General features: G+C 53.6%; 1 protein-coding gene across 26 annotated transcripts in view; it reads right to left on the bottom strand.

Moving 5' to 3' along the window:
• The window catches only part of PGS1 (phosphatidylglycerophosphate synthase 1), a 49380-nt gene that overhangs the window by 1750 nt on the left and 24241 nt on the right, over positions 1–23389 (bottom strand). For 4 of the 26 annotated variants that reach the window (NM_001194399.3, XM_077968896.1, XM_077968900.1 and 1 more), the window contains 3 exon segments: positions 3016–3145; positions 7626–7774; positions 19990–20511. In NM_001194399.3, the coding sequence (NP_001181328.3) occupies positions 3026–3145; positions 7626–7774; positions 19990–20511 (791 nt within the window). In that variant the 3' untranslated portion in view covers positions 3016–3025. 26 annotated transcript variants of the gene reach the window in all.

The raw sequence follows: 23389 nt of genomic DNA, 5'->3' as shown, positions 1-23389 counted from the left end.
CTAATCCCAGGATGGCGGGATTACTTGAGCGTGGGCAACATGGCAAAACCATCTCTGCCAAAAATACAAAAAATGAGCCGGGAATGTTGTATGTGCCTGTAGTCCCAGCTAGTCAGGAGGCTGAGGCAGGAGGGTCGCTTGAGCCCATGAGGTCAAGTATGCAGCAAGCCATGATCATGCTACTGCACTCCAGCCTGGGTGACAGAATAGACCCTGTCTCAAAAGGGGGAAAATGCAAACACACCCACTGGGAATGTCTAAGTTCAGCTTGATCATCAAGTTTTGCAAAAACATTTTTCCAAGTTTACTCACCTAAATCATGGGTTAAGAAGCATCTAGAAAATCCAAATTCTGAGGGTAATGATTCACAACAATCTTAGGGCCCCGTAGGGCTATCGGAGGGAGAAGAGAAACATCCCTCAAATCCTCCCTTCCTGGCACCCAAGGAAGGACTCCAGCCCCTTTGGGGCTGCAGAGGAGGCAGTTTCAGCCTCCCCCAGCCTGGCTGGGCCAATACCTCTGCTGGCCAGGAGGGGTCACTGCAGCCCTTCAGGTGACCAGGGGAGATAAAGCTGCCAGGGGCCACCAAGCAACTCACTTCAGTCCCTGGTAATAACCACAAAATGTGAAGTTTTTCCATTTTGCCTTTAAATCATGAAATAAGAGTAATCTATTCCACACATATATATCGTGGGTAGTTGACAAAATTATCTCTCAACTTTCCAAGAGATGATTCGCACTTAAGCTGCACTCCAGCGACAGAACACAGGGACTGGAGCACAACAGCCCCATGCACCTAGAACGCCGGGAGGACTGCGGCGGCGACCACCCGCTGTTCTCTGTTGCTCTGGTTGCTTTGCAGAGTTAGGGAGCCTTGGTCTGGGGAGCTCCTCGGGGAGAACCTGCCTAGGACAGCCTTGAAGGCCATTAGCCGAGACAGAGGGAGCAGCGGTGCGCTGCGGGAACAGCACTGCAGATGGCTTCAGCCGGGCTGTGGCACAATGATGTTTACTCTGGTCCCACAGAATCTGGAGGAATGCGAACTCTGTTTACCGAAAGCCACTCTCCAAACAGAAACCCACTGCCCCTGCACATTCCTTTGGCTCCTCTAGTCTAATTGTCCCACAAGACAGAGTAATGACTAGTTTGAAGGCAAACTGTTAACTGATGTGCTGCTGCCCAGGGCAGTGTGGCCAGGCCGCCACTCCATCTATCCCCAGCCACTCAAACTGCAGTTCTGCCTGGTGCGGGGACTGCAGCTGCCCTTGTCTAAGACCAGGTGAGCCCATGAACCAGACCCCATGAAGGGTGACAGTGACTGCTGCCAGCCCTCGGGAGGGAAAGGCAAGAAGCTACTTCTAGAGAGGCAAAGTACAGGGACTAAATCTAATCTCACTCCAGGAAAGGAAAGGCTGCCATGCCCTGCAGCCCAGGAAGCTTCTCTCTGTGCAAGGGTCAAGCACCTCAAGATAAAGAGATCAGGCAGTGAGGTTACGAAAGCTGCTCCTGGAGACACTGGGGGATGTGGAGAGCTGGCTTTATAAACACACATGATGTGGATTCAAAATCTCCTGCTACTAGGTGACACAAAAACGTTTTAAGTAGATCCAACACAAAGTTCATTCTTCAAAAAATAAATTGCTAGGGCAAAAACAATCACAAGGTATAGTCCTTAACTTCAAGTCAATCGAAAAAATTAATTTTAAGGCAACTGGAATTCTGAACACCATTTAGGTATTTGATGACACTAAGACATTCTTGGTAATTTTTGTTTTAGGAGTGACACTGGTGCTTTTTTGGTTAAGTATATATTTTGGGGGAAGATAACAGGATATGCACGTTATTTAGAAATACAGACACGTGTGCATATCAGAAGAAAGAAGCCAAAGTGGCTGCCTGAGGGGAGGGCAGGAAATGGCCGCGGTATTGTTTTACTCTCTACATTTGCACATATTATTCCAATAAAATTAAAAGTAATTAAAATAACTAGGAGAAGTTGCAAGATAAACTACATTTTTTAAAAATGAGACTTAGCCGAGAACTAAGGTGGCAGGCGCTAAGGGAGCCCATGCTGCACACATGAGACGCCAGCACTGGCGCATGCGCCGGCCACAGGGCCCTGGCTCCTCTTGGACTCCTCACCATCCCTCCCCACAAGCCACCATCCGAAGGCCCAACCATCCAAAGCAACAGAGCTACCCCCAACATCCAGACCCAAAGAGCAGGGGCCGCAGCGGCCTCGGGAGCCTGACCCCACGTGAAGTGCTGTCCAGGCCCGGAGGAATCCAGGACACAGAGGGCCACCCAGCAAAGACCCCACCTTTAACGGCAGCCACCCCCTGCCTGGACCTCTAGGCGTCAAGACAGTCCAGGGGTACCTCAGGTGACTGGGACCCTACTGGTGCCTCTGGTGAAGCGGCAGGCCCCTCCTGGGTGGGCAGAGAGGGTCCTGATACTCAACTTCCAGAGTCTAGAAGGGCGCATCTCTGTAACCGCAGCACAGGGATGTCAGCGAGGCGTCCAGGCAGCAGCCCGAGATCTGGCTCCACCGACGCCCCACCCTGCAGGCTGCAGCTAGCCAGGACAGCAAGCCAGAGCCACTCTCACGAGCAACCGTGCTCTCCTCCTCCCACGTCTACATCTCCTGCACCAGCATGATCAGCTTGGAGGGGCTCCATCTGCCTTTCTGCCCCCTCATCCCTGAGCCCTTGCCCCAGGGCCTCTTTAGGACCCCCTGGGAAGGGAGAGCAGAAGGCGTTGCCCACTGCCGACCCCAACACAGGCATCTTGAGACTTAGTGGAGTGGGTACCTGATGGAAAGTCAACAGACTGCCTAATTTAGCATTCCGCTTCTAACTTGGAGGACAGTTGCCACACCCCTGAAGATGCTGCTCTGTGTTTAACTGAGAAAGGGATCAGAGAGTCCTCCGGGAGCTCTGGTTGAGTCAGAACGACCACCTGCCCCACCTGTGAGCTCCCGGGAAAACCGTGCTGAGACGATGCTAGAGACAGCACCTGTCTGTCCTCAGAAGAAGTTCTTGATCAGTGGAGTCACCATCTTCACCCACAGCTTCACCTGGCGACTCGGCTGCTCGAAGGTGGCAGAGGACACCACCCCTGACCTCAGGTAGAGCTGCTCTTGCTCCTGAGGAAGAGGGACAGACAGGAATAGTGAGGAGTCCCCTCCAGCACCGCACCACATGGCCGGCTGGCCCTAGCCCAGCCCCTCAGGCCAGCCTGGAAAACCCTGACTTCCCATGTCTACCTGGCCCCGAGATTCCCAGGGTGCTCTGGTGGCAGGCAAGGCCAGGCCCTACAAGTTGCACTGTGAAACATTCCTCAGAAAAGCTAAGAAGCCGTGTTCCTGAAGACTTCTAAGGGCCGGGCACAGTGGCTCAAGCCTAGAATCCCAACACTTTTGGAGGCCGAGGCAGGAGGATCACTTGAGCTGAGGAGTTTGAGGCCACCCTGGGCAACACAGGGAACACATCGTCTCTATGAAAACATCTAAAACATTAGCTGGGTATGGTGGTGGGCGCCTGTAGTCCCAGCAGCTTGGGAGGCGGAGGCAGGCAATGGCTTCCGCCTAGGAGGTCAAAGCTGCAGTGAGCCGTGATGGTGCCGCTGCATTCCAGCCTGGGTGGCAAAGTGAGACCTTGTCTCAAAAACACAAACCAAAAGGCTTTTAAGACCAAGACATGTAAAGGACTCTTAAATTTCTTCAATTTACAGTTGAAGAAATATAACTGGTGGGAAAAATAGTTTAAATGTTCACCCTCACTAAATGAGGTAATGCAAATTAAAATGAGGTATTTTTTAAACGAGATAGTTTTTCTTCTATCAAACTGGCACAAAGCTGTTTTGTGATGTCATTATCCTCCACGCTGATGAATGCTTAGTGCTGAGGGAAAGGGGGACAAGTCGTCTTCTAGAGTGAGCTCTGGCAACAAGAATCAAGCATCTTAAAAAGCTCCCTTTACAAGAGTTTACCACAAGAAAATCACTATGCACTAAGATTTTTATATACAGATATTTATCATAATATTTATAACAGGGAAAAACTGGAAACCACCTAAATGTCCAACAGCCAACTTACTAACAACTCATATGACAAACCAGCATTCACCACGAACTTACTAACAACTCGTACGACACACCAGTTTTTGCCATGAGAAGAACGTTTACCTAACCATATGGGAAAGTGCCCAGAATTGGCAGGCAGAGGAAGCTGGACACGAAATACATGTCCACAACAGAATCGTCATCTGATGCTTAACGCTCTGCCTCTCTGTGTGCTGTACGCAGAAGGCAGGCAGCCAGTCACCACAATGGCTTGCTTCAGTGGTTTTCCCTGCATGAAATGGTTTATTTCCGCTTTTCTTAATTTTTATAGTGAATTGTTAATTTCATATTTTAAAACAGGTTTAAAAACATTTATGTATGTGGCCGGGCGTGATGGCTCATGCCTGTAATCCCAGCACTTTGGGAGGCCAAGGCGGGTGGATCACTTGAGGTCAGGAGTTCGAAACCAGCCTGGCCAACATGATGAAACCCCATCTCTACTAAAAATACAAACATTAGCCAGGCGTGGTGGTGTGCACCTGTAATCCCAGCTACTCGGGAGGCTGAGGCAGGAGATTCACTTGAACCGGGGAGGCGGAGGTTGTAGTGAGCTGAGATCGCACCACTGCACTCCAGCCTGGGCGACAGAGCAAGACTCCATTAAAAAAAAAAAAAATTATATATGCTTTGCCTGAAATGGTGTTCGGGATCTTTGAGAAGCTTCTCTCGTAAGAGTCTACCCTCCAAATGCTCCCTCCTCAGTGGGGCACCTGGCAGCGCTCGCACGGTCACACCGCGACTCTAGCCCTCTCTCCTCCACTGAGTCTCCAGCGCTCTCCTCGGTAACGTCCGGGCCACACCTACACCCACCCTGTCGTGAGGACCACGGGTGATGACCACAGAAGCACAGTGCCAACCACAGGACAGCAGGAGCGGTGGCCTGTGCCACTCAAAGCAGCACCCTCCCTGCTCAGGAGACCGGGAGTGAGCCCCGGCAACTCCTCTACCCCAGGGGTGACAGGAAGGGGACACCCCACACTCCAGAACCCTACAGAATGTAGCCTTGGCTTTTCCCATCAAGAGCTGGGCAAAGCCAGGCCCCGGCTTCATTTCCCCCTGCCCCCGTCCCCCTGCCCCCGTCCCAGGCTCAGTGGGTCCCATCCACCGGTCCATGCCACACTCCCAACTGAGCAGCCCCGCAGCCCCACGTGTCACAGACATGGGGCTTCCTAATTGCTGCTGAGGTCCCAATCCCTGGCTGGACGTGCCTGATGGAAGAGCCAGCTCTGGTCTCGGGGGGCTGGTGTGCAGGAGTCTCCACAGACCTGGCCCCAGCTTTATGTCTTCAAATGCACACCCAGCCAAGATTGCAACGAAATTCCCAGAAACACTTAGGTTTCCTCACAGACTCCACAACAGGGATGGAGAAGGAAGTCAGCTGACGAGGTTACCACGCTGTTCGAGGGAGTCTTTCTTGGGTCACAAGTGGTAAACTGTGTTCCCTGAACAAAACCAGGAAGCTTTCAGTGTTTATTGTATGTACTAAGTGGAGGGAGGGACTTCAGATTCTGATAAAAATATCTCCCCGTTCCCAGTGCCCAATGTGACTTGAATAGGAGGGCCCTTCCCTGAATTCCCAAGGAGAGCTCCAGAGACAGCTTCGGAGAGCAGGGAGCCTGTGGTGGCTGGGGCTTTAGGGACTTTCTGGGTTGTGGGGAGGCTGGAGGCTGGGCAGTCCCAGCAGGATTTGGTATCTAGGGACCGGGCACTGCAGGGCCCAGGAGAGCAGCTGCCGTCCCAGTATATAAGCATAGGTGGAATTATCTGGAAACATATTTCTGCGTTTCACAGGCAGAGAAATCAGTCTATCCCTAAAGAACGGAATAACTACAGTAGCAGAGCTACCACCCTCCCACAGGCAAAAGCCCCTGGGACTCAGGTTTGGGAAGAAAAAGAAAATATCCTAAATATGTCATTTGAGAAAGCAGCTCCTAACCACAAGCGGCTCCAGCTTTTCTCAAGATCCAGGATGTGGGTTCAATGCTCTTACCAGGACAGTGGGGGAGGACAGTCAGTGCCAGGACCCCAGCGCAGGCCTGGAGGACTTGCTCCCCCATCAACTCAGACCCATGCAGAACGCATCCTGGGCCCTGGCCAGTCACCAAGGACTCTCCACCGCCCTGGCGCAGAGCTGCAGTGGAAGTCTCTGCGAACAGCCCCTGGAACCGAAGCAGAAGTCCAGGAAAGCCCGCTGTGGAAAGCTGCCGGCTCAGGTCTTTCCCACTAGCCTGGCTCCAAGGCCAGCTTGTCACCCTATTACTGGAATCTCTCAGCTTGTGGGGGCTTCCTCAGTCATTTGCTGTAAACCTCACTGTAGGAAGAAACCCGAGCAAACCCATTACCCCACTGGCCCACCCAGAGCATGACTGACCGCTGTCACTTCCTCTTGCGCCTGTCGTGGTCATGAAGCCTTTCCTGGCACCAAGGCCCCAATCGGTCACTGACAAGATTCCCAGGCTGCAGGAGGACAGATCCCAGGGAACACAGCAGTGACTATTTCCTCGTCCATCAACAAAGGCTCTGACAATTTTGCAACAGTTATTCCCAAACTCTGGAGCATAAAAGCTTCACAGAGTTACCGTCCGACGCTGCTGGGCTCCGGCCTGTGGTTGTGTTATCTGCATCCCCAGGAATGGAAAAGGGAAGTTGGTGCCTTCCATGGAAAAGGGTTATTGCAAAGATCACAAATTCATGAGCCCAAGGCACCATCAAGGTCTCAGATAAAAGGGTAATAATGTGCTCCCATTTCAAAAGTCTATCCACATGTCACAGGCCATCAAATAGAGGGTCATCCAGAAGCATTCACCAGCTCCTGGTAACCTTCTTTTATCTCCTTAAAGAGAAAATACGCTAATATTATACAACGGAGGGCCGAAACCACTGCTGAACCCTTTATTTTTTGAGATGGAGTTTCACTCGTTGCCCAGGCTGGAGTGCAATGGCACGACCTCAGCTCACTGCAACCTCTGCTTCCTAGGTTCAAGCGATTCTCCCGTCTCAGCCTCCCGAGTAGCTGGGATTACAGGCACCTGCCACCATGCCCAGCTACTTTCTTGCATTTTTAGTAAAGGTGACGGTTCACCATGTTGGCCAGGCTGGTCTTGAACTCCTGACCTCAGACGATCCACCCGCCTCGACCTCCCCAAGTGCTGGGATTCCAGGCGTGCGCCCCCGCGCCCAGCTCCAATGCTGAACCTTTGAAGAGCTGACCCTTTTTCTTAAAAGGGAAAGGTCCCAGGGAGAAAATGGTGGCCTCCTCTAGTGCAGAGAAAGAAAAAGTCTCCAGGATGTGGGGTGCGAAGCGTCTGGGAAGTCACAGGCACGATCTTCCGAGGCTCAGCACCCATCACTGCACTCTTGGAGACCCGGAGTCTTTCCTGCTCTGCTCTGAGTCTCACTCGTTGCCTCAGGAAACAGCTCTCAGGGCAGCCCCACAGCACGGGTGAGCCTGGACCCCAGCCACACCCTCAGCACCCTGGGAAATCCCATTTGCCATGACCAACCTGGTGAAGCTGCTGCTGCAGGGCCTCGTTCTCTGTCACGATCGCAATCTGGGCCTCCAGGTCCCGGTGAACTGACCTGTACCCAAAATTAGGAGAGCCAATCAGCGTGAGACAGGGCAGGCTGCTCCCTGCCAGGTACAGCCAGAGGCCTGCGGGGAAAAGGAAACGTGCAGACAGGAAATGAGCACAGCATCTGCCAAAGTCCTCTCCACACGCTGCTGCAATCTAAGAGAAAGGCAGCCCGCTCTGGGTGCCTGGACATGAGGGGCGGCTGCAGAGCGGCGGACAGGCCACACCAGGACTCGCTCTTCCCCCCCACCCCGGCGCGGCAGGAAGCAGGAACCCAGGACCCGGGCGCAGTCTCAGCTCAACTGCTAGTCTTTGCTTCCACCACTCACACCGTGGCCTTGTGTCCCAAGCAGGACGAGAAGCAGGCTTTCCCAGGGAAACATGGTGACGCCGCCTGCAGGACTGCTCTCATATACCCCTGCCCAGATGCCCACTGAGCCTCTCCCCAGAGAGCTCAGGGCCTCGAACCCCACTCTGAACCGCCTCTGCACATCCACACCTGCTGACACTACCTGCTAAGCTCAGAACCCGCACTGGCCATCCCTTCCTGTGAGCACTGAGAATCCTCACACGTACTTCTCAGAAGCAGCCACCTCAGTGCGCAACAGGGCAGACGGTGAAGGACAACCACGCGACCCAAGCCAGCAGATGTGGGGTTGTCACGCGGGGTGGCTGGTAAGAACAGGTCTGCCTTGAAGGCTGGCTGCCTCACCATAGGTCCTGGGTAGGCTGTCTGTGCCCTTCTGACTGAGGGACATGCGAGTCTCCCAGACCCAGCCTCCCTATTTCAAGTTGCTGATGCACCAAAACCCTGTGAGGACAAAGGGGGTCCAGGCCCGAGACCTCTGCCATCACTGCCCACAGGGCCCAGGGACTTCCTGGCTGGACAAGGCAATGAAGGAGAAAGCTAAAGGGCCCTGTAAATTTCTGTCACACCCAGAGAACAATATCCCCTTTTTGCTGGGAAATGAGCCAGTCAGTATTACAGCTGGAGAAAAAGCAGGGCACAGGGTACACCGTGTGGCAGGGGGAGCCACGCTACAGGGACATTTCTGTAACAAGGCCACAGGCGTACTCAGAATACTAACATGTTACCTGAGATGATGACAGGCACAGTTCTGTGGCCCACTCCACAGCTTCCCAAGGTCCAGGGCGGATTCCCACAGCCCAGCCCCCATCAGAACTAATTCTAAAAAGGCTGTTACCAAGACAGCCTTTTTGTCCTTAGCATCCCAAGGACAAGTGCTGCCTGAGACGCCCTTCCTCCCACAGGGCACCCAGGCTCGGCCTGAGCTCAAGACTTCCCTCCGTGCTGCCCTCCACCGGCACTAAGAATGCTTCTCCCAGAAACTCCTGCCTGATGTCAGTGTAAGCAAGTGTGAGTGGGGTTGAGAAGGTAGTGAGGGTGAGCAGGTAATGAACAGGGGTGAGCGGGTGTGAGCAGGGGTGAGCGCATGTCAGCAGGGGTGAGGGGGTAAAGACCAGGGGTGAGCAGGGGTGAGCGGGTGTGAGCAGGGGTGAGCGGGTGTGATTGGGGTGAGCGGGTAAAGAGCAGGGGTGAGCGGGTGTGAGCAGGAGCAAGCAGATTTAAGTGGTGTGAGCAGGTATGAGTGGGGGTGAGAAGGTAATGAGACTGAGCAGGTATGAATGAGGGTGAGCAGGTGGCCCCGGGTTCCTCTAGGGTGCCCTGCACTAATCCCAGCATCCCAGAGTTGCCCCTCCCCATGGGGTGTTCAGTTCTCCCCCACTGACACGCCCCTTTCAAAGGACCCACACAATCGTCATGGTCGAGTCAACACAGTACGTAACACACACCAGGCTCCTAAAATAGCAAACGGTTTCTTAATCTTCACTTAGAGCAAGAGCATTTCCAAGAATATCTTGGGTAAGAGGTGACGAGGCCCTGCGCTTGTTCCTGTAATGGGCTTGTCTCCACCCCTCCAAGGGCCACATCAAAGCCACTTGCTGGCCTATGTGCCTCGCACCATAAACAGGACCGCCCTGCTGGGCCACTGGCCATGCAGGCCATTCACAGGACCACAGGTGTGGGCAGGCTGCCCCCTTCCCCTGGCAGCTCTGATCTAGATGGCTCACACTGCCCAGGTTGGTCCAAGCAGAACAGCACTCGTGACCCCTCGTACACACAGCCCCCTCCCACCCCCTCTTCCCCAGAGCATGGAGCTGGCAGAGAAAGGCGCAAGGCAGGCGTCCGCCAGCCTCAGACCAGAGACAGGAGCTTCCTCCCACCTGCCGTTGTTCATTCCAACTTTTCTAATGACAAGATGAGCCTCTTAAAACACTGGGTCTGTTGAGTGTGACTTGTCCAGCTGGCTCTCCCAAGCCCACGGAGGGAACAGTGACGGTGATGAGTAGGAAGGCCACACGCCCACATGGGTGATGAGGGTTAGGCCGCTCTGTGTCACACCACCATGACTCGGCGTCCACCCCACAGCTCCTAGACCACAGAATCTGATGGAGAAGGTTGGAGGTGCATGGTTCTACACACACTTTTTATTTGCCAAATCCACCTAAGCACTGGCTCGGTTCTTTATGAGGCCACCTAGGGGCCGGCGCTCAGAGGCAGGCAGGCCACCTCCAGTGCGCAACTTCATCAACTGCTTCCCCATCTACTGCTCGTTCTTGACCCCAAGAGAGACTGTATATGTATTTGTAGACAGTCTCTATATCTATGTTTCCCATATAGAAAGAATAAGGGTTTTGGCCGGGCGCGGTGGCTCAAGCCTGTAATCCCAGCACTTTGGGAGGCCGAGACGGGCGGATCACGAGGTCAGGAGATCGAGACCATCCTGGCTAACACAGTGAAACCCCGTCTCTACTAAAAATACAAAAACTTAGCCGGGCGAGGTGGCGGGCGCCTGTAGTCCCAGCTACTCGGGAGGCTGAGGCAGGAGAATGGCGTGAACCCGGGAGGCGGAGCTTGCAGTGAGCTGAGATCCGGCCACTGCACTCCAGCCTGGCGACAGAGCAAGACTCCGTCTCAAAAAAAAAAAAAAAAAAAAAAAAAGAAACAAGGGTTTTTCAGCAGGTGAGTGCCCAGGATTAGAGAGGTAGCTCACGCTTTTAACCTACCTGAGACTGCCCATCAGCTTCCCCGCCAGACTTATTTGCACTGCAATCTTTCTCCATCAGAAAGAAAATAACGACCACAGGCCAGCCTGATGCCCTCTGGGGAGCCCTAAGGAGACAGCATGAGTCAAGCACCTGCCAGGTCCGGAGATGCCACAGGATGCTGCTGCGAGATGCCCATACTCCAGCATGCTCCACAGGCCAGGGCAGCTGGGAACAAGGGTGTTTCAAGATTTCAGCTCACAAGTCAGGAGTTTTAGCCATTGGTCTGTGTCCTGAGGACAACTGGGAAGTTTCCAACTGGGGAAGGGGAATCTAAAAGCCCTTTTGGAGGTCAAGGCTGCAGTGAGCTAAGATTACCCCCACTGCACTCTAGCCTGGGCAAGAGAGAAACACTATCTCCAAAAAAAAAAAAAAAAAAAAAAAAAAAAAACACAGGAGCCCTTTAGGTTCTGTTTCATCTCCCTCGCTCTAGGCCTGAGCAGTCTGGAGCTCCGGTCAGACCTGCACCACCAGTCAGGATGTCAGGCTGTGTATACACTGGGCTAAGACTATCAGGCCTGGGACTCACTGTCGGGAAATCTGTTTCCCAGTACAAGGCCATAAACTGGTTATCACGCCCGACTCTTCATCCCAGGGCCTGACCTCTGGGCCTGACATCTTTACAATTCCAGGAACCATCCGATTAGGGAGACCTGCAGCAGGAACGATAGCCTGAAGAGGGAAGAAGCAGCCCTCTGCAGACCAAGTGCTTTTGGGAGGGGACTGACTGCTGGCAGTTCATGGGGCAGAGAGAAATGCTGCCGCCCTGGGTGCCAGAGAGGGCAGGGTGCAGGGGAGGCAAAGGCGGCTGCTACTCCACAAACACTCGCTATAAAGCAAGTGTCACAGGGACACCAGAGGAGGACCTGGACTGGAGTTGCGACTTCCGCTGCCTCCCAGCTCTAGGCCCCCTCTTCAGAAAGGACGCCTGCCCCTGCTCTTCTGCAAAGTCACTCTGCCCTGTGGAAGGCTGATCCAGGCCTCAGCACTCCTGGCCTCCATGGCAGCGCTCCCTCAGCACTCGCACCGTGACTTCTGAGCCCTTTCCAACACGCCCTGCCCACCCTCCAATCTCAATGTCCACCACTCCCAGCGCCCCTGCTGTTCTGCAAGCCTCGTGTGGTCGAGGGGCTTCTCATTTCTGTCCCCTCTGCCAGGACACTCCAGCCCCAGATGGTGGCATGGACGCTCCCTCTTCATTCAGGCCAACTGCCCGAGTCCGAGTGTCTGCTCCTCAGAGAAGCCCTCCCTGAGCCCCCTTGTAACAGACCCTGCAGCAGCCTGGAGCCTTCTCTTGCTCTGCTCTTCGTAACTTGCTCCCTGATATTTGTAGAGATGCATCTGCTTCTTATCTGCTTTCCATCAAACTACAAGCCTTAGGAGGGCAGGGAGTTAGTCTGTCTGGTACCCAGTGATCCATTCCCAGTGTGCCGAATGATGCCTGGGACACAGTTGGTACTTGTTAAATATCTGTTTGAATAAAATAAACAAACTGACAGTAATAATGTCTCTCCCAAAAAAGGTCAAATTAAGTGTTAAAAAAGCTCTGAAGGCCAGGCACAGTGGCTCACCCCTGTAATCCCAGCACTTTGGGGAGCCAAGGCGGGCAGATCACAAGGTCAGGAGTTCAAAACCAGCCTGGCCAACATGGTGAAACCCCATCTCTTACTAAAAATACAAAACTTAGCTGGGCATTCTGGTGCGTGCCTGTGATTCTAGCTACTGGGGAGGCTAGGGCAGGAGAATGGCTTAAACCCAGGAGGCGGAGGTTGCAGTGAGCCGACTTTATGCCACTGCACTCCAGCCTGGGTGACAGAGCAAGACTCCCTCTCAAAAAAAAAAAAAAAAAAGCTCTGAAGTTTAGGTTTTATTTTATTTTGAGACAGAGTTTTGTCTCGTCACCCAGGCTGGAGTGCAATGGCGCAATCTCGGCTCAATGCAACCTCCGGCTCCTGGGTTCAAGCGATTCACTCGCTTCAGCCTCCTGAGTATTTGGGATTACAGGCGGCTGCCACCACGCCCAGCTAATTTTTGTATTTTTAGTAGAGATGGGGTTTCACCATGCTGGCCAGGCTGGTCTCAAACTCCTGACCTCAGGTGATCCACCCACCTCTGACTCCCAAAGTGATGGGATTACAGGTGTGAGCCACAACTGCACCCGGCCTATTTTGTTTTTGTTTTGTTTTGTTTTGTTTTGTTTTTGAGATGGAGTCTTGCTCAGGCTGGGGTACAGTGGCGCGATCTCAGCTCAGTGCAACCTCTGTCTCCCGGGTTCAAGTGATTTTCGTGCCTCAACCTCGCGAGTAGCTGGGACTACCGACATGCGCCACCACACCGGGCTAATTTTTGTATTTTTAGTAGAGACAGGGTTTCACTATGTTGGCCAGGCTGGTCTCAAACTTCTGGCCTCAGGTGATCCGCCCACCTTGCCCTCCCAAAGGGCTGGGATTATAGGTGTGATCCACTGCGCCAGGCCTCTGCAGTTCTAAGACAGAAGTGCACGAACATTTTAAGAGTACAGGCACGAACATGTACTCCTCCCTCAAGCGCCCCCACAGTATTCTGCAATAAATCTCACAGGATTCTCAGACTCCAATAAACACACGGAGAGGACAGAAGATCTCATAGTCTTATCCTGGCAGCATAAGCACTCGCCTGCTCTGACATCAGTACAGCTCTGAGAAAGTGTAAGCGCCCACAGGCTGGTGTGTGCGCTCAGCCTGAAGCGAGCAATTTGCACCAGCACAGCACCCCTACCACACCCACTGGGTGCCCAGGGGAGAGCCGCCTCACGTGTCGCCTAGGCAAACAGGGTGGGGCTGCCCGCCTCTCGCCATCAGTTCACCTTTGGGCAGAATGCCAACTGGCCTATCAGAAAGGCAATAAAAATAGTGACATTCTCACAACCATTAACAGACTTCCCTGTCAGCATGAGCCAGAAATCTCTTAATCCAACACCCTGCTCCGCCCTAGCCACCCACATTGTGTTGTTAATGCTAGAATACTGCATGTAGAAGAAATTGAAGTCAACATGTTAAAACTCATTTTCTGATCTTCCTCATGAAATGCACGCCGGAGGGCAGAGCCCATGTCCCAGCAGATGGACACAGCCTGGTTCGGCACAGCATGGCTCCTGCCTGGATGTGATAATGGGATGGGCACCACCCGCTCTGTCCCTCACCTCTCCACGGAGCAGAAAGATGAAGAGAGACATGAGAACTGGCTTGACACAGTTCATACTCAGCCTCCCCTGAAGCTGCCTCTCAAGACCTCGAAGTGAGCTTACTGGCACCCAGCAGATACCACACTTTCAACGGCTGACAAGGCCGGACTGCTCCTGCCTGTACCCCACCCCCGACCAGAACCAGGTTTGGGAAGGAAAGCTCAGCACCCATCCAGATGTGTCTGCAGCAGCACAAAGCACTTCCTGTTAAGAGTCCAAATTCTAGCCCAGCTCCCAGAACCTTGTCCCACCACACCTACTGGGCGAGGAGCGAGGGCCAAGCAACAGGAAACTGACAACCATGAATCAGAGGAACTGCCACCTGCCTGAGATCCAACCCAGATGCCCACCCTGCCCCACCTCCCATAGCCAAGGCGATGCAGGGGAAGAGGCCCTGGCAGCACCTTCCTTCATGACCAAATCAGCACAACAAAACTACAGGGAGCAAGGCCAGAGACACAGCACCAAGGGATCCAAGACCCCCACCCCACTCCCTTCTGCCAATCTATTCGCTCAGGGACACGCAGTGGCCCTCGGCCCCCAGTGTGATTTCAACCTCCACGCACCCCACCAGGCGCCTCACCCGGCCTAGGAACCGTACGGTTATTTTACAGAAAGTCAAACACGAGCCCCGTTCCCCGTGTCCTCCTGACAATCCAGAGCCATCCCCTGACTGCACAGGAAGGAGATTAAGCCAGGCCCCTCAGCTGTGGCCACAGGTAAATGTGGACTCAGAGCCAGGCTTCTAGACTTCAAGTCTAGTAATCTCGACGCCAAATCACACTTGCGTGACTTCTCCTGAGTATTCTAAATAGGCTCCCTTTACAAAAATCCAAATAAAAATTAATAGATAAACCATATTGCAAAAGAAGTCTCTAGTGCTTGCCTTTAAATAGTTGAGGGTTCCTCTGGTTCTTAGAAACAGCTCAATTTATTGAAATGTGATAGAGATACATGACAGATTGACAGATAAAATATGTTAAGAAATCAGCATAGTACGCAAAAGAGGTGTATCAGGCTGTTGAACGATCGGCAGATGGTTATCACACAGGAATCTTTCCAACAAGGCATCTAAGCAACTGCCAGACAGTCCTGGCAATACTTGACAACACACAAAACACTAAAGAAAAAACGCCAGCCCTCTGAATTTTCTGTCACCAGACTGCACTGAAATCCACTGGCAGCTGCTGAGCCACGGGGTCATTTCACATGAGAAGGTACCTCTTCCCCCCACGCTGCTCTTCCTTGCATCACTACACTCATGGGGCCACCAGCAAGTTCCACACAGTCACTCCGCAAAGCCTCTTGTTGCCTGGCTCCCAGAGGAGTGCTGTGCTGACAGCAGAGTGCTGTCTGAGGGGCGAGGATCTGGAATCCACAGTCCTGGCTTACCCGCCTCTGCCCAAGGGCTTCTGGGAGCAGGAGGAGCTGAGATCAGCCCAGGCCTGTCCTACAGGAGCCTGGGTGAGGGAGTGGAGGTATCAGCGCATAGCCACCGGCAGGAATTTTCTGGGGCCCAAACACAGACACACCCAAAGAGGCACACAGCCTGTACCCAGCAAGCGCCATGCAAAGGGTAGACAGGAAATGGTCCACTGGGCCAGCCATCCAAATCCACAAGCAACCTGCGGCCGCCCACTCATCTCTCAACCTGACACAGGCTGCTCTGGAGGAAGTGACCATCAAAAGATGGGCCTGAAGAGGTGCTGACTTAAGATCCCACTGGCGACACAGCCACTGAGCAGGGAAGGACCCTCGCCTCTCACTTCAGCATCAAGTGACCTCTGACCTCTGGTTCCTGGCTTTAGGATGTAGCCCCTCTGCTCAGCAGCAGCCCCCTCCACGCACCATCCATCCCTCATCCACCTCTGCCAACTCTCCCCTATATCCCATCCCCCACACGGGCACATGCCCTGGGATCCAGCTGTAAGATCATCCCCAATTTCCCACCAGTCCCTGGGTTGCAACGAACGCACCCCACCCCCATACACACACCATCCCCCCACACACACCACCCACACCAGGGCAGGAGAGAGGGAGCGGCAGAAGCACACCAGTCCGGGAAAAGGCAAGACACACCGGAAAAGCCGGTTGGATGTTTCTGTTTCAGCGGTAACTGGGGAGTCAACTCACGTTTATCAAAGCCGCTTCAGGGAAATAACCGGTGGCAGAGTCAGAAGCTACAGGCCAGGAGCCCCCCACCCTCCAGGCTGAGTTAAGGGGCCTCCTCATCGTTCCAGCACAGTGCAGTTGAGGAGAGCAATGCCTAGTCACTCCTCTGCAGCTCCCCAGCACACGGCAGTATGGGTCTGAGGCCTCCCCAAAGGTCAAAGCTGTCCCACTGGCCAGCTCTTTCAATACCCCATCCCTAGGTACTGCTGTTATTCCCAGAAGTAATGCCAATCCAAAATTACTTTCCACACCTGCCACAGGCTGGGGCCACCTGCCCTGAGACACTGACCACCAGCCTGGTTCAGTCACCACACATGCCAGAGATGGGCCCTGCAGGACAGTGTGGCAGTCACTTCCCGCACCAAACAATGCTACCTGCCTAGACAGGCCTGTGGGCCTCAAAGCAGCACATGGGAAGCCCTGGACAGGCCAGAAGCTTCCCATTCCAAGCCGGGAGAGTTCTTAAGGCTAGGCATGAGAATCTACTCGGGGCGTTTTTCAAACACCATGGTGGGTTCAATCCCCACAGAGCTGGAGGAAGGTCTAGGGGAACCTGAGCTTCAGTTTGTTTTTTTGGGTTTTTTTTTTTTGAGATAGAGTCTCGCTCTATCGCCCAGGCTGGAGTGCAGTGGCCGGATCTCGGCTCACTGCAAGCTGTACCTCCCGGGTTCCCGCCATTCTCCTACCTCAGCCTCCCAAGTAGCTGGGACTACAGGTGCCCACCACCACGCCCAGCTAATTTTTTGTATTTTTTAGTAGAGACTGCGTTTCACCATGTTAGCCAGGATGGTCTCGATCCCCTGACCTCGTGATCCGCCCGCCTCGGGCCTCCCGAAGTGCTGGGATTACAGGTGTGAGCTACCGCGCCTGGCTGGCTTCAGTATTTCTTACAATGCACCCCCCCCAGTTGAAAAACACTGGTTTAAAGAAAACAAAAACAAACCACCTGAGCACTGGAAGATCCTCGAGTCTCAACAACACAGATGTGTGCCCACAGCAGTCCACAGCCTAGACCCCAGCCGCAGAGGCCTCCCACTCGCTCAGCTCTTCCGAAAGCCACTAGGACCAGGATAAGAGAATGAGCAAAACAGGCCTCTAGACTGCTCAGGGAGAAGCTAGAAAAGCTGCAGGCTGTACTCATGGCGCAGGGGCCTCCAGGTACCATTTCCCCTTCTCTAGACAGACTAGCCCCGGGGTTGGGGGTCCCCAGTGTCAGAAAGGAGTTATGGTCCCGCTACTAGAGGCGGGCACCCTCCCAACATCAAGAGGCCATCGGGTAAGCCCACTGCTAAGCACAAGCTTTCCAGCATGTTGTACCCATGTCTCGGAGGAGCTGCCCCTGGGATTCTGCCCCATTTCGGCTGCTCCGCCAGATACCTGAGAGGGATAAACATACAATGCAGAGTGTGACCCTCTTCCTACCACCCACCACCAGCAAGACTGTGCACAGAGCCTGCATTTCCTTAGCTATGGGGAAAAAGGGCAGACACTGGCATATAGGGAAAAAACCAAAGGCGGCCGGGCGCGGTGGCTCAAGCCTGTAATCCCAGCACTTTGGGAGGCCGAGACGGGTGGATCACAAGGTCAGGAGATCGAGACCATCCTGGCTAACACGGTGAAACCCCGTCTCTACTAAAAAATACAAAAAACTAGCCGGGCAAGGTGGCGGGCGCCTGTAGTCCCAGCTACTCCAGAGGCTGAGGCAGGAGAATGGCGTGAACCCGGGAGGTGGAGCTTGCAGTGAGCCGAGATCCGGCCACTGCACTCCAGCCTGGGCGACAGAGCGAGATTCCGTCTCAAAAAAAAAAAAAAAAAAAAACCAAAGGCAATAGTGAGGAAAAGACAGGAAAACTGGGTTGCTGATGCCAAAACAAATGATCCCTAATGAATCCTCTTTCTCCCTGAAAAAGGCACTGCCAGCCAGGCGCAGTGGCTCACGCCTGGAATCCCAGCACTTTGGAAAGCTGAGATAGGTGGCTCACAAGGTCAGGCGTTCAAGACCAGCCTGACCAACATGGTGGAACCCCATCTCTACTAAAAATACAAAAATTAGCCGGGCAGGATGGTGCATGCCTGTAATCCCAGCTACTAGGGAGGCTGAGGCACAAGAATCACTTCAACCCAGGAGGTGGAGGTAGCAATGAGCTGAGATCACGCCACTGCACTCCAGCCTGGGCAACACAGCAAGACTCCATCTCAAAAAAAAAAAAAGTTGCCAACAAGCAAGAACTCTGACCATCAAGACAAGGCTAAGGGCCGGGTGTGGTGGCTCACGCCTATAATCCCAGCACTTTGGGAGGCCAAGGTGTGCGGATCACCTCAAGTCGGGAGTTCAAGACCAGTCTGACCAACATGGAGAAACCCAATCTCTACTAAAAATAAAAATGTAGGCTGGGCGCGGTGGCTCAAGCCTGTAATCCCAGCACTTTGGGAGGCCGAGACAGGCAGATAATGAGGTCAGGAGATCAAGACCATCCTGGCTAACACGGTGAAACCCTGTCTCTACTAAAAATACAAAAAAAACTAGCCAAGCAAGGTGGCGGGCGCCTACAGTCCCAGCTACTCGGGAGGCTGAGTCAGGAGAATGGTGTAAACCCGAGACGCGGAGCTTGCAGTGAGCTGAGATCCGGCCACTGCACTCCAGCCTGGGTGACAGAGCAAGACTCTATCTCAAAAAAAATAAAAATAAAAATAAAAAAGTAGCCGGGCGCGGTGGCTCAAGCCTGTAATCCCAGCACTTTGGGAGGCCGAGATGGGCGGATCACGAGGTCAGGAGATCGAGACCATCCTGGCTAACACGGTGAAACCCCGTCTCTACTAAGAAATACAAAAACTAGCTGGGCGAGGTGGCGGGCGCCTGTAGTCCCAGCTACTCGGGAGGCTGAGGCCGGAGAATGGCGTGAACCCGGGAGGCGGAGCTTGCAGTGAGCTGAGATCCGGCCACTGCACTCCAGCCTGGGCTACAGAGCGAGACTCCGTCTCAAAAAAAAATAAAAAAAATAAATAAAAATAAAATAAAATAAAAAAATAAAAAAGTAGCCAGGCGTGGTGGTACAGGCCTGTAATCCCAGCTATTCAGGAGGCTGAGGCAGGAGAATCACTTGAACCCAGGAGGAGGAGGTTGTGGTGAACCAAGATTGCGCCATTGCACTCCAGCCGGGGCAACGAGAGCAACATTCCGTCTCACGGCTAAGGCATGTTCCTCTCCATCTCTTAGGAGAGGTTACATCACCACATCTTTACAACAGCCACCAAATGATGTGACCATATATGGTCTTTGATGCATAAAAGAGACGGATTTTACACAACTGAAATTCACTTCTGGGGAGGCAAGGCAGGCAGACCACTTGAACTCAGGAGTTCAAAACCAGCCTGGGCAACATGGTAAACTCCCATCTCTACAAAAATACAAAAAATTAGCTAGACGTGGGGGCACACGCCTGTAGTCCCAGCTACTCAGGAGGCTAAGGTGGGAGGACTGCTTGAACCGGGAAGTGGAGGTTGCAGTGAACTGAGATCATACTACTGCACTCCAGCCTGGCAAACAGAGCAAGACTGTCTCGGAAAAAAAAAAAAAAAATCCACTTGGGGAGATGAATGCTCTCCTCTCCCCAAGTCATGGGACAGCTATGCTGTGCCTGCAAGGGCTGCTGGGAAGGTAAAAAGGGAGAAGTGCAGTGCTCTAACAGGCAGGTGCCAGGGCTCCCCCACCCCCTGCCCATGCTTGTGGCTGTCCCACGCTGGGCCGTCCTCCAGCCAGCTGCTGCGCACCTTTGGCATGGAACGTCCAGCCCCTCCGCCAGTACTCCTGCAGCTGGACCCGCTCCTGCTGTCCCAGGCTGCACACCTCGCTGTAGAACTGCCGCTCGATGTGCACATAGGCCGCTGGGATGGCGCCAGCCACTCCCTTGGCCCCAAAGAAGCCATTCACCTCTGGTGAGGCCAGCAGGATCTGGTACTCAGCCCGAGTGCCCAAGACCAGGTCCATGTAGGCCTGGGTCAGGTTGAAGTAGCCAGTGGTGAGGTAGACCTTTGCACCACGCTCCGCCTCAGTCAACAGGGTCTCAGTGACAATCTCATCGATTTGAATCTCGAAGGGCTTCATCTGAATCAGCGGATAAATCCAGGTGTCAGGGGCTGGTCTGCGATCCCCAGCAGCTGCTGCATCTTCCTGGGTCAAAAGGGAGTTGCTGTGGAAGGTCTGGGCATGCAGCATCTGCTGGCGGGTCCTGGCTGAGTTGATCACATCCATGACCCTCTTATTGGCTGCCTTGCAGTACTCGGCCCGGTCACCTAGAGGAAGACGTGAGAGAGGAGTGAAGGGAAGAGAAAGAAAGGATCTAGATTCTGCCCAGCTCAGGGGACGGGGCATGTGACAGGCAGGTGCAGATGCTACAACTGGATGTTCACTGAACACACACTGAGTGGGCCCAGGACCCCAAGCCCAGAGCGAGGCTCCTCTGGGGATACAGTTTGCCCAAGACAAGGGCCTGGCCCACAGCAGCCCACACTCAGGCAGAAGTGAAAGCCATGTCAACCTATCAGTCCAATTACAAACAAGTTTAAACCCAGGCAAGACAAACTGACAGGGGGAGAAATCAGGATAGTGGTTACCTTGGGGGTAATCCCTTGCAGGGGCACATACAGGGGGCCTTCAGGAAGCGGGTCCACTAGGAACAGGTTCATGGCTGTATACTTACGACTGGTGCTCGGGGTGCATGTTCTACTTCAATAAGGAAGCTCAGTCAAATAAAGACATACAAGTATAACCAAAAAAGGAGCGTGCGTATTCCACAGATGGGGTCACAGGGAAAGCCTTGGATAAACACCATCAGCTTGGATAAGCACATCACCATGTGGGAAAGCTTCCCACAGCAGTGACAGTCCTGGGAGAGAGGAAGAACGGGCAGGCTCAGGCTCTGCATGGGGTGCCCTTTGTATTCGGACAAGACACTGGTGACAGGTAACCATGCTGACACACTAAAGGGAAAGATGCTACTATCAGACAAGACAAAGCTGAGAATTAATGAGTTAAGCACCCAACTCAAGAAGACAGGGGAAAGAAACAACAGAATATAACCATGAATACAGTATAGGGAAGCAAAAATAAAGAACAGGCCAGGCAGGGCCGGGCGCGGTGGCTCAAGCCTGTAATCCCAGCACTTTGGGAGGCCGAGACGGGCGGATCACAAGGTCAGGAGATCGAGACCATCCTGGCTAACGCGGTGAAACCCCATCTCTACTAAAAAATACAAAAAAAACCTAGCCGGGCGAGGTGGCGGGCGTCTGTAGTCCCAGCTACTCGGGAGGCTGAGGCAGGAGAATGGCGTGAACCCGGGAGGCGGAGCTTGCAGTGAGCTGAGATCCGGCCACTGCACTCCAGTCTGGGCGACAAAGCGAGACTCTGTCTCAACAAAAAAAAAAAAAAAAAAAAAAAAAAAAAAGAACAGGCCAGGCACAGTGGCTCACGCCTGTAATCCCAGCACAGCACTTTGGGAGGCCGGGGCAGGCAGATCACCTGAGGCCAGGAGTTTGAGACCAGCCTGGCCAACATGGCGAAACCCTGTCTCTACCAAGAGTACAAACAGTAGCCTGTAACCCCAGCTACTTGGGTGGCTGAGGCTGGAGAATCACTTGAACCTGAGAGGCAGGGGTTGCAGTGAGCTGAGATCGTGCCACCGTACTCCAGCCTGGGTGACAAGAGCAAAAAACTCCATCTCAAAAAATACATATATGTGTGTGTGTGTGTACATATATGTGAGAGTGTGTGTGTGTATGTGCATATATATATACACACAAAAAAAAATAAGAATAGGAATTACTAGAATGAAAACGATACAAAAATGGAGAAAGTCGACTGTCTGACAAAGGACTGACAAGACAACAAGGCTTTGGCGAGGCTGGTGAGGGAAGTGAAACAGGGAAGGAGGGCTGTCCCGGGCCATCCTGCCGGCTTGCACGGTCTGAGCTGAGAGCAGGGACAGACACTCGGTGCCTTTCAGGGCTGGGCTCCAGAACAAAGAGAAGGACCAGCCCGTGCAGGAGTCTGGACTGTCGATGCCAGCGCCCTCCGGGGAGAAAGGAGTCACACTGCCGCACGCTGGACGGGGCTGCGGGAGGGAGGAGCGCCGGGGCCCTGAGCACACCCTGAACCTCTCTGTGGACTCACATTCTCCCAAGCACAGCTGGGCTCGAGTCTCCCCACTCTTGCTCCGAGCGTGCTGGCTCTCATCTTGGCCTAAGCACGGCCCGTTTTCTCTCATATCCATGCCTGGCCCGTTACATTAGACCAGGGATCCAAATACATTTTCTGTAAGGGTCAGATGGTAAATATTTTAGGCTTTCTGGGCCAAAAGGCAGAGCTGAGGATGCTAGGCAGGCACTCAGCAAGAGAGATGCAGAGCTCCACAAGCTCTTTATGGATGAAATTCAAAATACACCAGTAGTAACTGAGCATGGCGGCGGGCAGAGCATCACACCATCACAGTCGGGCTCTGAGGCCCAGGGCTCCCCTAACACAAGGACAGGGCTTCCACCAGATGGCCCACTTAAATGCTTCCATTCTAGGTCCACAAGACGCGGAGAGTTCTTCTCCCAACAAGGTCCAAGTTCAGCTCCTCCTCCCCAAGTTCAAATCCAGCAAATTCAGCAGCAGCCCTCTAAAGGCCATGGGGGAGCCACAGCCACAGGAATCACAGGAATGCAAATGGCCTGGAACACTCATGCCAGGACCTGCCTGGATCCAGTGGGCAGATCTGAGAGCTCTTACACTTCACTTTCCAGGCAGGGGGCCACAGAGCTCAAGGGAGCTGGAAGTCACAGGCACAAGTGATAGGCTTGGGGAAATGGGCCCTAGGCGAACAGCTGCTGGCCTGGTTGCTTCCTGTGATGCAGGGCAGGCTCCTGGGTCACTCGCCCAGGCACACGTGTTCATTGCTGAGTAGCTACTTGTTAACTGCATCCTGACCTGAGTTTGTCACCCGCCCCCGCTAGTTCACCTGAGACCTGGGTCACCAGGTCACGCCGCTGCATACCCTTGCCTGAGTCCTCCTCACCTGCATCTTCCCTCCCACACTCCCGCCTTCCTGGGCCGGCTCTCTCACCCACAGAGCATGACTGATGGCCAGTGAGTCACATCTGTCTGGCTTTTTTAAGGCCAAAAGCAGAATGA

Source organism: Macaca mulatta, chromosome 16, assembly GCF_049350105.2.
Source record: "Macaca mulatta isolate MMU2019108-1 chromosome 16, T2T-MMU8v2.0, whole genome shotgun sequence".
In the NCBI taxonomy this organism is placed as follows: domain Eukaryota; kingdom Metazoa; phylum Chordata; class Mammalia; order Primates; family Cercopithecidae; genus Macaca; species Macaca mulatta.
This window is presented reverse-complemented; position numbering and strand designations above follow the sequence as displayed.